A 15,304-nucleotide genomic window follows, 5' to 3' on the forward strand; every position below is an offset into this window, starting at 1 on the left:
GCAACGTACAGTCTTTACTACAGCCACGGCGTACCCATGCCCTCAGTGGAAAGCGTTTGGAATGCATAACTCGTCAAAAAGCACGTAAAAGCATGTTTATCATGAAAAAAAACCCTGTTTACTTCGGCACACGTCCAAGATTTTTGATGTGCAAACTTGTGTGCAATTGACCCACTCCCTCGTGTTGCTGGGTGATTTGTGCATCTCAAAACAGCAGGTATTATTAAGTGTAATGTTCCGCAATAATAGCCCTGTGCTGTTGCAAATGTGATAATCTAATTCAACAACAATGAAAATGCTCATAAAACAATATTGAATTCGCATGTAAAACAGAATATGTAAATATTATTCAAATATTCACAATATTTATGATATTAAAATGTCTGGATTTTTTATGAGGCTTAAAATGTATAAGAGAATGTATGACCCTAGAATGATCTAAACTTAAGACTTCCACCAAAGTGAACGCACAGAAATCACACAGTGCTATTTCTCGACCATTTATTTCCAAAAAGATCTAGCAAGATTTTCAATCATAAACTTATTAACAAAATAGATGACATAAAATTTAAAAGAAATATTATTTTGGACGGATTACTTAATACTTTCCATATATATTGAATACTTGTTTAAGATAAAGAAAGAATAGAATTAGCTAAAAATATCACAGATAATAACATATATTAATCAAATTGCACTTTGCAAATCAATACACAAAAAAACGTGCAACCATCAACAACATATTAAATGCAGGTAAGTATTAATAAATGCAAATTGCAAACAAGCGTCAAATTTAACACACAGATAAGCATTATAATATTAAAATAAAAATCCAACTGATATAAATGAAATCAGTTATCTGTACATAAATGCAAGTCATCTGGTACAAGTTGACTGTTTAGACAGATAAACATTATGTTTTTATGAGGAACTCGGTGCAAACTGTTCCGAGTTCTAAATTTCAACCCATCAACAATAAACTCCTGGCTAATAATGAGTACAATAAAAATAAGAACATATTAGCTATTTTATTTTTATATTCAAACATTGTAATTTATAACAATTTTCTATTGATAATATTTCAACATTTTTGTACTGATATAATTTCAACATGTCTTGATATTTCAATATTTCATATCATAGTTCAACACTTTAGTATTTATATTATTGCAACATTTATATAAATATTCCTATGCTTTATTCAAGTGTTTCCAAAAACGAAATCCTTCAGCAAAAAATACAAAAAATGTCAATTCTATCAAGATCTCTTTTCTTTTAGTTGCTGATATTGCCGATAAAAGTACATGTATGATATCACAGTTATTCATTTTAAGCACAAATGTGTTTATTTATTCTCCTGTTTTGGTGCTTGTGGCGTCCATGTTGTCAGATGATGACAGTATTGTTTTCAGATCCTGAAAAATATATAAACGACAGATTGAGGAATAATAATTCTCTATGTACATGATGTGTTTGTTTTTTTTCTTAAAATTGTACTGAAATCAAAATTGAAATAGTTTCATAACCAGATTGATCAGCCTTTTAAAAATGACATGATTCTATAATCGGAGTATCAGGGTATTGCTGCCTTCAATAATTATAAAGTTTAACTTGACAACATAATCCACTCAATCCAAGTGCATTTGTTAGTCCAGGTATCTCCTCAATTTTCTTTGGTCTAACTCTTATGAACACTCATACTAATTTACATATCGCCAGAATAATAATGTTACATAACTCCCCAACACTTGACAATTATGTTACATATTACAATAATTATGTTACATATCTCCTTATTAATTATGTTACACAAAAATTATGTTACATTTTTACTTAATAATTATGTGGCATGTCTCCTTAATTATTACAGTCGAAACCTGTTGGCTCGATATTGCTTGTCTCGATTTCCTCATTGGCTGAATCTGGATGTAATTAAAGGACCAATTTTGTTTTAGTCTCTGTAAGCATTCCAGCTTGGCTTGATATTCCCGAGACTTGAAGTATTTTGGCTGGTCCCTGGGATATCGAGCAAACAGGTTTCGACTGTATGTTAAATACCCTTTGAATAATTATGTTTAAAATGTAATCGGGGAAAAAATAATCAAAAGTAAATATTAAAAAAAAATTAAAACAAGTTTCTTACAAGAGATTTAAACGTCTTGCAAGCGTTGATAACATCCTGGATCAAGGGATGTTCGACCAAAACTTTAAAGGGCACACTTTCAAGGTTATCATTGCCAAGCTCCTGATAAACACTCGCCAACCGCTCCTGCAAATGCAATGTAAACTTTAGGTAAAACAATCAATATAAGTTTTGCATTTGGGAAACAATGTGTTGGCGAGATGATGGTCACAGCTGTTCCATCTAAAATATGATAAAAGTACATTTGTGACATTATTTATGTAAGTTTAAAGTACATATATACAATTGGACCAACTCAGTGTACAGACACATTTTTTTCTGAGCTTGTAACCACTTTCATAAGGCGTAAAAAAATTGTTTCCACAAACCTGACAGACCCTATTTTTCCTGCCGACCCTACAATTTTTTTTGGCGTACTGTGGAATTTTTCAGTAATTTCCTAAAAAATGTTCATTTACGAGTGGACATGCTAAAACTCACCAATTTGTATTTAAACCTTTCTACAATAGTGATATAACCTTGTTAAAGGTTGGTTTTGAACAGAATGCTGGTTCTCAAAAGAAAGAAGTAATTCCTATCTAACAACCCCTTTTTTGTGAAGATGTTAGTGGAAACAAAGAACTTTTCTTTTGGCCTAAAATTATCTTACAAACATGTTGACAGATGGTATAATCATGCATCAACTTAAAAGTCATCAATCAGAACTCATTTTTCTTTTTTTTAAACACAATGTAGAGTTTTATTAGTTGTATTGCACTGCCTGTAGTTAATTAATGGAAAAATGAACCCCAAGCTCCGAATAAAGTATATTCTCAAATACTTACCCGAGACGTTGCATCCTCAGGGTCAGCAGTGACGGAGTATCTGTGACTGTCACCCTTGGGTGTCTCCCCATGGTGCAGAACACGGTAGAGTGCATCAAGGGGTACAACTGCGTCAATGGCTTCAGACGGGATGTCCTCCGGCGGTGGCATTGGAGAAACATCCTCCAGGTCTTCTGGGATCTCTGGGCTAAAACAGAATGGCATTTTTGACAGTTTATATGCCATCTGATTATAACCTTAACTTTCATAAAAGATATGGATTGGACAAAAAAGTACAGAATAATGAACACATACTAAGATCAAAAGGTTGCTGTGACCTAGACCTTGAATGTAAGGACTTGTGCGCGACACAGCTTCATGCTATGGGGGTCACTTCTGCCAAATAAATTTGAAATCCAACAATGAATGAGAAAGATATGGACCAGACAAAAAGGGTGCAGATGAACCAACTGGGTGAAGTGACAAGGTGCGTGATTCCTATATAGCCCCCACTTCCTTTGTGAAGAGGGGGTATATGATAACTATCCTCATTCAGCAAAATTAAGAATTGACAACAGTTGCACTGCATTGTTATAACAGAGTGCCAATCATGAGAGAAGTCACATTATCGCAACACCAGGCCTTCAACAAGTGACAAGCAATTCCAGCTAGCAGCATAGCAACTAGTTGTTGCTTTGTAAACATTCTTTCTTCAACTGCACTTGATCATTGATTGGTAACTCTTTTTATACAAAAGTGTATCTTAGGGTTTGGGAGGTGATTTAAGGACATGGGGCATGTGGCTGATAGCCGATATAATGTAGCCCCTTCTATACATACCTTAGTGTGTCCTGAGGTTTTGGCAGTGATTTTAGGAGGCGGGGCATGCAGGTGCTAAATGATACACTGTGACTTCTATACACATACCTAAGTGTGTCCTGAGATTTTGGCAGTGAATTAAGGAGGCGGGGCATGTAGGTGCTAAATGATACACTGTGACTTCTATACACATACCTTAGTGTGTCCTGAGATTTTGGCAGTGATTTAAGGAGGCGGGGCATGTAGGTGCTAAATGATACACTGTGACTTCTATACATACCTTAGTGTGTCCTGAGGTTTTGGCAGTGATTTTAGGAGGCAGGGCATGTAGGTGCTAAATGATACACTGTGACTTCTATACATACCTTAGTATGTCCTGAGGTTTTGGCAGTGATTTTAGGAGGCAGGGCATGTAGGTGCTAAATGATACACTGTGACTTCTATACATACCTTAGTATGTCCTGAGGTTTGGGCGGTGATTTAAGGAGACGGGGCATGTGGGTACCGGCTGATACACTGAGAGCCCTCATGAAGCCTTCCTGTGAGCTACCAGCCGCACTAAAGTACAGCAGCTGAAAAAGATGGACAAAGGATGATGAAAAAAAATTCAAACATAATCATTTGTGACTTCATTTACTGATGGTTGTTTAATAAAGTTCAAGATGCATCCTCTATTTCAATTGGCTCCATATTATGCAGGTTTTTAAAGATTATATTTTTTGGTTCTTGAAGTCACTGCAGTTATATAGTAGGTTCTTTAAGTCACTGCAGTTAAACAGGTTCTTTACGTCATGGACAATCTTTATATAAACAAGGACAGAAGCATTTTGCTTTCACGTCATGAATTGCTGTCGTGAAATTATGCGATTGCTTAAAACAGTGTGAGAGCCTTACCATGCCTATGTAGTCAACCACTGGTGGGATTCTTCCATGGTTGGCAAAGATGTCAAACAGAGAGGCCTTCAGCATGGACAGACGGTTATAGCCGTTACTGTCCGAGGGGCTGAACCACAGGTCCATCTAGGGAAATTAAAGGGACAAACATGGGAAAAATTTCAGGTTATATTTCATATATATACATGTTGCAGTACATATACAGTATATTTTGTATCAGGTTTCCGTATAGAAAAAACACATCATTTTTTTTTAATCAAAGCAAATGAAAAAAAAAATGCCTAAAACTGGTGGACCTTTCCATGGTCTGATAATCAACTATATTAAAAATTGAAATGATTTTTTATTTGTCTTTATTCTTGTGCAAAAGTCAATTTTAGGAAGACAATTATATCTCTTCCCTATAACTAACAAATACATCTAGTCCATGAAAATATAAAAATATCATTTTCTATCTGTTTTATAGGTTTGCTGTGGAATTACAACAGTCAATTAAGTAAGAAAACAACCTTCCCCTCTCTTACCCTATCATACTGTTCCCGTGTAACGAATCCAGTTGATTTCTGGTCCATCTCCTTGAATCTGCCGAGAGTCTCGAGCAAGTTGGATTGTGTCGGCGTTGGTATAGGTTGGGCCAGCGCAATCAGGAACCGACGCCAATCAACATACTCATTATCAGATGAGCAGCCATTTGCTATGTCCTGGATCTGCGAGGAATAAAGTGGTATTTTGAGAGCAGTTACTATAATATAAATGTGGGGAATGGGGTGGAATACAGGCTATCATTTCTTGCGTTATGTATTGCATGTGGATTTGTGATTTGTATATAATATAATAGGGTCATTAGTACTGAGTTTTGATCCAGGAGGTTGTATTCGATTCGAGTGTATTTTTGCAGAGTACTCGAGAGTCGAATACCACATTCCGGATCAAAACGCAGTACTAATATCCCTTTTATTATATACATTACTGGTTAGATCACTTAAAGGCCACATGTGTTCATAATAAATGTCATTTTTATGATGCACTATTCTGTTTCATGACGTCATTTTAACATCGCCCAACAATACTTGTTACGACGTGACGTCACAAGAGTGGAATACGGCTGAATACGGACTACCGTATTTTGCATTATGTATTGCATGTGGATTTGCGATTTGTATATCATGTTAACCATTATTAGCCATATTTCGTTCCCTTACCTGTTGGGGCGAAACATTGAGCCAGATATCAGGAAGTTGTTCCATGCCGTGGGTGACAGATACCATGTTCTCAAATGTCTCCAAGAACGACTTGTTTGACATCACACCTGTCGGAGCTGTGGTCGCAAACTGTAAAAGACATTCAAAGATATTGGTGGTTTAATATGAGGAAAATCAAGCAACAAAAGCAATTTTTTAAAAGCTGATTGTTCTAATAATGAAAATGAAGGGATATTTAAGCATTTTAATCATTTATTTGAAATGTCTATAACATAACTCTATTATATAAATAACAAATATATTTTGAAATCAAATACCATGTTTTAGGAAAAATAATACAGCCTTCAAAATAACACAAATAAGTACATTTTCAATGAAATGAGCAAATAACCAAACCTGAGCAAATAAATTCATAAGTTGCGCCACAGTAAAACAGTCAGATGTGGGGGTTTCAATTTCCTTTTCAGGGGGTGGGGGAGACGGGGTCTTCAACACCGCCAGGTCCTGGTGGGGAGAAATATAGAGGTTATTACACATAAATTCATGAGTTGGCAGTAAAAAAAAGTCAGATGTAGGAGTCTTCACTTCCTTTTCAGGGGGTGGTGTAGACATGGTATTCAACACTACAAGGTCCTGGTGAGGAGAAGTTAAAAGAGGTTATTACACATTTGCATTGCTGTAAAACAGTCAGATGTGGGGGTCTAGTCTCTACTTCCTATTCAGGAGTGTACACATAGTGTTTTGAAACGTCCCTCTTTCCTCAGCTATTTCCCTGTCATAACGTAAAACAAGTGTATTAACACAAATATGTGTTGCCATTGTTTATTCCATGTTGTGAACAACAACTGCATAGAAGGTCATATCTATGACTTGCGGGTCCAAAAAGACTCTATACTTGTATAACAAAAAACAAACACGAGGATAAACAATTTTGTTAAACTGTGTATATTGAAGCAATTTAATATCAGCATGGCATTTATGAATACTAAACATTGCAGATGTGTACCAGTACATAAAAAAGGACCTCACTTTCTTAAAGCATTGAATCTATGGTATACTTATCAATTTTCTTAACCCCCAATGACCCAATTACAAATTGAAGATGAGCCAACTTTCATACTTTCTTCATTGAGCACCATATTAAAAAATGTTTTAATAAAAATAAATTTCAATGTTCTTTTAAGGGACTTTGAAAGATTTCATGTTGGTGAAATGAAGCAATTTTATTTATTATCATAAAGATACACCAAACTGTAAATAACAGATGAAAAAAAACATCAATTCAAGCCAAAAGCCAATTATTGCTTTTTGGCAAAATAAAGAATTTTCTGTCATAATTTCAAGTATTTATGAACATATGCCCATTAACAGAAACTTATAACAAAAACTAACCATTGTCAATAGCAGTTTGTTCACATTTTATACTAAATCATTTTTTTTTCAATATCTTGACCATATAAAATGTGAGAGACTCTCTTTAACTCCCAAATTTGAAATTCCCGCCTCACCTCGTTCATAAGGAATTCCTGCTGCTTCAACATCAACTCCTGCTTGATCTTCATCTTGCTCTCAATAGCGTTACGGACAATCTCAGACATGTGGTCGATGCTGAAAGTAAACAAAGAATGTTTTAAAAAACTGTCCATAATGGTAGGCAGAGATTTTCATTCAAATAATTTGTCCTTTACATTTTCATATTAATGTATAAGATACATTTTCATACATTCAATATTGGTGAATATAATACATTTCCATACCTTTTATGTTAGTGTATCAGATACATTTCAATACCTTTTATATAAGTATATAAGATACATTTCAATACTTTTTTATATTAGTGTATAAGATACATTTCTATACCTTTTAAATAAGTGTACACGATACATTTCAATACCTTTTATATTAGTGTACACGATACATTTCCATACCTTTTAGATTAGGGTATAAGATATATTTCCATACCTTTTAGATTAGGGTATAAGATACATTTCCATACCTTTTAGATTAGGGTATATGATACATTTCTATACCTTTTAGATTAGGGTATAAGATACATTTCCATACCTTTTAGATTAGTGTATAAGATACATTTCCATACCTTTTAGATTAGTGTATAAGATACATTTCCATACCTTTTCGATTAGGGTATAAGATACATTTCCATACCTTTTATATTAGGGTATAAGATACATTTCCATACCTTTTATATTAGGGTATAAGATACATTTCCATACCTTTTATATTAGTGTATAAGATACATTTCCATACCTTTTATATTAGTGTATAAGATACATTTCCATACCTTTTATATTAGTGTATAAGATACATTTCCCTACCTTTTATATTAGGGTATAAGATACATTTCCCTACCTTTTAGATTAGGGTATAAGATACATTTCCCTACCTTTTAGATTAGTGTATAAGATACATTTCCCTACCTTTTAGATTAGTGTATAAGATACATTTCCATACCTTTTAGATTAGTGTATAAGATACATTTCCATACCTTTTAGATTAGTGTATAAGATACATTTCCATACCTTTTAGATTAGTGTATAAGATACATTTCCATACCTTTTAGATTAGTGTATAAGATACATTTCCATACCTTTTAGATTAGTGTATAAGATACATTTCCATACCTTTTAGATTAGTGTATAAGATACATTTCCATACCTTTTAGATTAGTGTATAAGATACATTTCCATACCTTTTAGATTAGTGTATAAGATACATTTCCATACCTTTTAGATTAGTGTATAAGATACATTTCCATACCTTTTATATTAGTATATAAGATACTTTTCCATACCTTTTATATTAGTGCATAAGACACATTTCCACACCTTTTATATTAGTGTATAAGAAGATATTATAATATATCTTAACCAATCCCCCCCCCCTCAATACCTTTCCATCTCCTTCAGGTAACGTGCTCCCAGCCAATCATTCATGTCTTTGAATGCTTCATCTGCCTTGTTCTTCAAATCATGCATCACGGCCATCGCGGTGACCTTGACAAGCTCCATGCGAGTCTTACATGCCTTCTCCTCCTCAGCAATACTGAAGAAATACTCCTGCTTCATGCGATCGCGCACATCACGCCTTTGCTGTTCATCCTCCGACACTGGCTCAGACGCTGTAATACAGAGACACAATGTCATGTAAAGATTGAAAAGCATACATTATAATGTTATGATCTATTTTAGGGCAGACTGCAATGACAATTAAAAACATTTCTTGAATTACATTAAAATGGCTACAATATTTCATTACAATACATGTATACAGATATCTGTATGATATACTCATAAACAAAAGACTCCTTTTTTTGAGTCATTTTTTTTTAATTCATGTGTTGTAAGAGTTACGAGTTGTATTAAATATTGCTTCAAACATAGTTTAGTCGTCTGATATTTCATTTTAAGAATCAAATAATTGCATATAACTTTATCCTATAATTCCGAACAAGATGGACACTCACGGACTGGTGTTGGTGCCCCCTCTTCCTTCCCCTTGCCTCCTTTCTTGGGAGAGGGGCTGCGGCTCTTTTTTCCCTTGCCCTTTGGCTTTGCCTTGGTTGCCAAAGCAGCAGCTGCTGCTTCCTTCTGCTTCTCAGCCTCTTTATGGCGCTCCGCTTCCTCTGCGGCTTCTCGTGCGGCCTCCTCCAGAGACATCTACGAAAGGGAGAATATATCAATAACTCTTAAAGGGACTGTTCACCAGATTCGCACCAAAAAAAGTTTTTCTGTAACAAATCTCAGGACAATTATTTAATAAAATGTTTTTCCTCTTTGATATCATAATTGTAAAAAAAATCCAAAATGTTAAAAAACCACCAGACAGGCAAAATCATTTCAGGTCAAGGGTGTTGTTGCGGGCTGGACACATATTCACTAACTTCTAAAGTTTGAGAGTCAGACTCAGAAATTGCTGAAACTGTCACAAAAAAAATATGTTTTACAAATTTAGTTATATTATTTTGTAACATTCAAAAATTCAGTTTTCTGAGTCAGATTCTTAAAATCAGCCTCAATGTGTTGTTGATTACAGGCCGTAGTTGGTTAAGGCCATCCAAACTATTGATTGTGGCCTGAATATTACAGAAACTGCCATTTTGCGCATTTATTATTTTATTATTAGTTTTTAGCTCTTTGATTTACTTTAATTACTTTTCATTTGTCAAGGACACCAAAAAACACAGAAAGGGTCAAGCCAAATGCAAGTCTTAAACATCACCAAACCGAATTCAAAGGTTTAAGAGTGAATAAATTAAATACGTAATTATTTAGATCTCAAGCTCAAAATTAAACTGAATTACTTACTATGGTGCTGATATTGGTTACACCCATCTGGAAAGCGTCAAAGATGAGTTTCTCATCAGGATCCGTCGGCGGAACGGGACTCTCGTAGCCATCATCTTTTTTCTTCTTGTCCTTCGTCTTTGCGACTTCCTTTGATTTTGCTTCTATGTCCGCTGATGTCGGACGTCGAGGGATCAAAGGAATTCTGGGAAATATGCAGTATTTCATCATGAGTAAAGTTGTTTTCTCTGAAATTCTCTTTGAATTTTGGCAATCAAATTTTTGTTAGCTCAAATATAATACATAATACATAACCAAAAACAAAAATACTGGTTCACCAATATTATTATTTATATTGTATATTTCAGACAATTCAGAAATTGAGCATGTGAATGATAAGATTTCATATATATATATATATATACATGTATTTTTTGTATATATTATCATTGTTCTGCTCTTTTTTTCTAAATTCTAGGCATTTTTTTTTCAAGCAGACAAAGATGAATGGACAAATTTTTCAAAGTGTTTTAGGCTTAGTAGATAAGAAAAGCCTTTTGTGCTACAGTTTCAACTGAAAATTCATAAGGCATAACAAAACAAAATACATGCATTTGTTTCCTGTTTCCCAAACAGACCCTAATTTTTCCCACACATACACATTTTTATCATTTATTCTTTTTCCTTTTGGGTAAATGTTTTTGGAAGTTTAATTTGCACCAGAAAGACCCGTAAATGGACTGTTTTAACACAGCGTTCAAGTTCACAATGACCCAGACAAAATGGCTAAAGTTTTAAGACAAAAAATGATATTCAGATACAGCTTGACCTATAAAAATAATCAATCCTACCAGACCCTATTGATGGGGCAAAGAAGTCCAAAAAAACTTTTTTTTATTGGCCTAACAACAATACAGAACTGATCCAGTGAATAAGTAAAGTAGTGAAAAACACAAAATCACAACATGAAAACATGAACGTTCCCCTGCCTTGGTTGGTAAACAAAAAGTACTACTTTCTTGTCTAATTCCCCTTCCTCTGCAGAGCTACAAACATTTAACACTCTGTTATAACCTTCAGCCAGACTCTTTTTGTATTATAACATGGACTATATATACATGCATAGGTACCTCTTTTCAATATGGATGGAAAAGATACTGAAAATCATACATACATTTTTAAAAGTTGTAAGGTCTCATCAATATTTTCTAATATTGTCCTAACCTATAATGTTCAAAAGACCAAAAAAACTGCAGCCTAGCATAAGTGTTTGATTAAGGCGAGTCGATCCAAAAGTTTTATTACAATTACTGCTTGAATAATGACAAAGACATTTTTTAATTTAAAAAAAAAGTCAAACTCGTAATAATGATGCATGTATTTTTTTGGTACATACCTCTTGCCAGGGGGTGTTGGCAACGTTGTAATCTCTGCCGGTTTTTCTTTCTCCTTACTCTTGTCCCTCTTTTTTGCCGATGGTGTCCTTGACCTTGACTTGCTTCCCTTCGGGGATTTCTCCCGCGGGGATTTGCTCCTGCCCCCCTTTGGTGACCGGGGGGATTTTGAACGGGGACGGTCAGATTTCCCTGTCCCTGGTCGATCATCTGGGGTTGGCGTCTGACGACCCTCACTTCCAGCCTTTTCCGGGGATTCTGGTCTCTCCACAGGGAGCTGTTTAATATAAAGGTTCTTGTTTTTAAAGACAAATCAAATATATCTCAAAATTACCAATACTAATATTGAACGAAAATATAAAGTTTCGTTTTGACAGAATGCATGAAACTTTATTGAACATGTGTATAAAATAAACACAGAAAATGATTATAATGATATGGGTATATTTCAACACACTTTTTAATATCACATGATATCTAATTTTTAAAACCCTAACCCTCTATTCACTTTAAAACCAGTAGGTATGCTAAATATACATTGCAGGCATAGAAATATGCTTTTAAGAGTCATATGTAATTTCACAGTAGATTTAATCAATCCTCACCTCAATTAGAGGCAGCCTAATGTAGTTAACGTTGAGCTCGTCAGGAATTTCTCCCTCCATTCCACGATAATAATCCTTCATCATGCGAACCGTATCTTGGAAGCGGTCAACCTCCGTCTGCATCAGCGTGATGTAGAAGTTGCTCAATACTCCCAATCTGGAGATAGAGAGGTAAACAATACAACATTTATTTTAAGGATTAACATAAGGTAAAAATTAATCAAAGCACCAGGTCTTGGGATATAAGGACAGAAAAAACATCTGATGTTTTAGAAGATAGAATTCATACAACATCAGTTGGACTCTCTGCTTAGTAAGGCTTAAATTATCCAATTGATGTGATGTTGTAGTGCACTGACATGAATATTTATGACTGTTACAATAGGGGTGTGTGAAAATAATATTCATGTCTTTTTTTTTGCAATTTTTATAGCTGATATTCAGTCATGTGTCCAATGCTTAAAAGTAAGTTTTTTCCTAAATATTAAATAGAAATACCCAATCAGAAAAGTTAACAAAAATTTTTTTCACAAAATTCTGTTAGTATATATTTTGTTGACGCTAAACAAACACAAATAAATGGCTTAAATGTGTTTCTGAGTATATTCAATCTTCAAGATTACTTTGATAAAATTCCCAAATATGTGAGAGAAAAAAATATGCGAAAATTTAGATTACCAAGGGTATTGGTCTGTTCCGAAAATAGCGGCAAAAAAACACTTGCATCATATCTTTGTAAGATAGCTGCCTTTTAAAACATTTAGAAGTGAATCAGACAATTGTTTTAACCCCAACAATTCGCAGCCACACATACCTGTCATCGAGCCAGCCATCATTTATAACGGTTTCCCGTTCAGACTCAGCCTGCTCCTTGCGCTCATCACAGATGTTCCAGAGTCGTTCACGGAGATCATCAACACGCTGGTGAAGCTCCATTTTTGTCTCTTCATCTTCCCGCATATCGTCAGGTACATCGTTGTATTCCTGTAGGGGGAGGTTACAACATATTATAGTTTTCATTTATTCATTTTGGGAGCTTTGACCATTACATATTATTTGGGACATATCATTAATTATGACACAAATTTTATATCATTGCTAGGAAGCAAGGACACAACATAATTTTCCCCACAAACATAATATAAGTTACAGGGTTAGTAGGTGACCTTATGTGGGATATGGGGCAAAGGTAACCGTATCAGGTAAGAGCATAGCTGGGAATAAAAGTTATTATGCATATATCACATTGACTACCTGTTTACATTGATCAATTCATGAGAAATATTTTATATATCCATTGGCATCAGGTATCAGGAATAAAAAAATAGAAGTCATTTTGGTACGATATAAAGATTAATATGGGTTCAGCGTGAAACAAGTCCTGGACCAATGGCGTTGCGTCATTTATGTTGGAGGCTTTACATTCACTATCAACTGACCTATTGGGGATTGTATGTCAGTTCCAAAAAGATCATGTATATATCTAAATCTCTGCATCAATTTACTTTTACCCAGGTAATCCAACAAAACTTTACAATAAGGCCACAAATAAAACTGCTTAGTTTGGCCTCTCTTGACCCATATTTTAAAGTAGGATGGTAGGGTTTTTGTTTACTTGTTATTCAGTAACAAAGAATAGGAAAAAAATATGACTACTGGAAAGGCTAAAAATCCTTTGGTTTGAGGGAATTTTTGAGTCAGGTAAGGCCATAAAACAATTTAATGTGGTCAAAGAAAAGCATTAACTTAAGTGATTTTACCTTTTGGAATTGGGAGACAAACTCCTGCTTGTGGTCTGGTCTCCTTAAGTATGCAAGGTAGTCCTTCCTGGGAAAAGAATGTTGAAGATGAATATAACTATCAAAAATGACATAATTTTCATTCATGCATTATGGTTAATCATTTTGGTAATTTCGTAAAATTGTTACAATTGTAAAACATGTTTGAACTATGTTTCATACAAAAATCAAACTTTAATTATCAAAAATCCTGATAATGTTGTCATATTTTATGGTGAAGGCAAGCCATTTTGGTGATAATTGTCTTATAAATGCAACCCACCTGATCTGGAAGAAGTATCTGTAGATGTTTTCCCGCTCATCTCTTATCTTTCGGAAGACAAACTTGCCGTCCTGAATGTACATCTTCTCAACAGCTTCCCAGTGATCAGCAAGAATCTTGGCAAGTTCCTGCAAATAAAAGATTTTGAGTATTTTCTGTTTGTTCATAGAAATATCTTTGAATATAAACCTTTATTTTAATTTTTAATGTAAAGCCAGTAGCTGAATATTTGATTTTTTTGCTACACATAGGCATGTTTTCACTGGTAAGTTTTGTTACAACTTTTATTTTAATATAAAGCTTTTACCAACACCATTGTTTTGACAATACCTACTTGTAAACTTTTTTTTTCTTCAAAAAAACAAACCAGCTTAAAATCGTCCAGATTTTTGCAGTGTTTGCAATTTAAACAAAGTGAGGTATCATGAATTTGATTTGCACAGGTCAGGGAGGGTAGTCAGCTCATTTTGTTAAGCTAAGCACCCAATAATCAAGCACCTGATAACCATTGAACCCATCACCCACCTTCTCCAGCTCTTGGTCGACAAACTCCCACTCCTCAGAGCCAGGCTGAGGGGGCGGGGGGCCTGTGGGCTCCTCTGGAACTGGTTCAGGTTCCGGTTCAGGTGTCTTGCCCTTCTTACCAGAACCCTTCTTGGACTTCGGAGATGCACCTGCATGAGCGTTGATAAAGGTAATAGATGTTTCTCAAGAAAGTCTTTTTTTAAAGAAAAACACTAATTTTAATCATTTTTCAATGCTGTGCTAAGACAGACAGGATCCAAATGCATACAAAAAAAAGATATCAAAGAATCTTACATAATCTAAACAATTGATAGAAAAAAGAAAACGCCAAAAAGAGATGTTTTTACAAAATAACAAACAAATATTTCAAACAAACCTCTGCTTTTTTTGCCACTGCCAGAGTCTGATTTCTTTGGGCTGGCCCCTCGTTTGGGTGAGCCACTCTTGTCCCGCTTCTTGTCTTTGTCCTTGGGCGATTTGCTGCGAGACTCCTTCGAGGAGGAGCGAGAACCCTTCTTTCCTGAACCTTGGAGTAAAAGTTAACAAATAATTAG

General features: G+C 34.7%; 1 protein-coding gene across 4 annotated transcripts in view; it reads right to left on the reverse strand.

Moving 5' to 3' along the window:
* Positions 1-487: 487 nt before the first annotated feature.
* LOC128214561 (sperm flagellar protein 2-like) overlaps positions 488-15,304 on the reverse strand; it is a 38,137-nt gene continuing 23,320 nt past the window's right edge. For all 4 annotated transcript variants that reach the window (XM_052921093.1, XM_052921090.1, XM_052921089.1 and 1 more), the window contains 19 exons: positions 15,127-15,276; positions 14,751-14,899; positions 14,226-14,353; positions 13,925-13,991; positions 12,979-13,148; positions 12,165-12,321; positions 11,562-11,836; positions 10,187-10,370; positions 9,346-9,538; positions 8,772-9,000; positions 7,370-7,469; positions 6,258-6,365; positions 5,862-5,990; positions 5,184-5,366; positions 4,660-4,785; positions 4,216-4,337; positions 2,968-3,154; positions 2,144-2,269; positions 488-1,415 (listed from right to left, as the gene is read on the reverse strand). In XM_052921093.1, coding sequence (XP_052777053.1) covers positions 1,350-1,415; positions 2,144-2,269; positions 2,968-3,154; positions 4,216-4,337; positions 4,660-4,785; positions 5,184-5,366; positions 5,862-5,990; positions 6,258-6,365; positions 7,370-7,469; positions 8,772-9,000; positions 9,346-9,538; positions 10,187-10,370; positions 11,562-11,836; positions 12,165-12,321; positions 12,979-13,148; positions 13,925-13,991; positions 14,226-14,353; positions 14,751-14,899; positions 15,127-15,276 — 2,849 coding nt within the window. In that variant the 3' untranslated portion in view covers positions 488-1,349. The remainder of the gene's footprint in view (positions 1,416-2,143; positions 2,270-2,967; positions 3,155-4,215; positions 4,338-4,659; positions 4,786-5,183; positions 5,367-5,861; positions 5,991-6,257; positions 6,366-7,369; positions 7,470-8,771; positions 9,001-9,345; positions 9,539-10,186; positions 10,371-11,561; positions 11,837-12,164; positions 12,322-12,978; positions 13,149-13,924; positions 13,992-14,225; positions 14,354-14,750; positions 14,900-15,126; positions 15,277-15,304) is intronic.

The sequence above is a fragment of the Mya arenaria genome, chromosome 13 (genome assembly GCF_026914265.1).
Source record: "Mya arenaria isolate MELC-2E11 chromosome 13, ASM2691426v1".
Taxonomy (NCBI): domain Eukaryota; kingdom Metazoa; phylum Mollusca; class Bivalvia; order Myida; family Myidae; genus Mya; species Mya arenaria.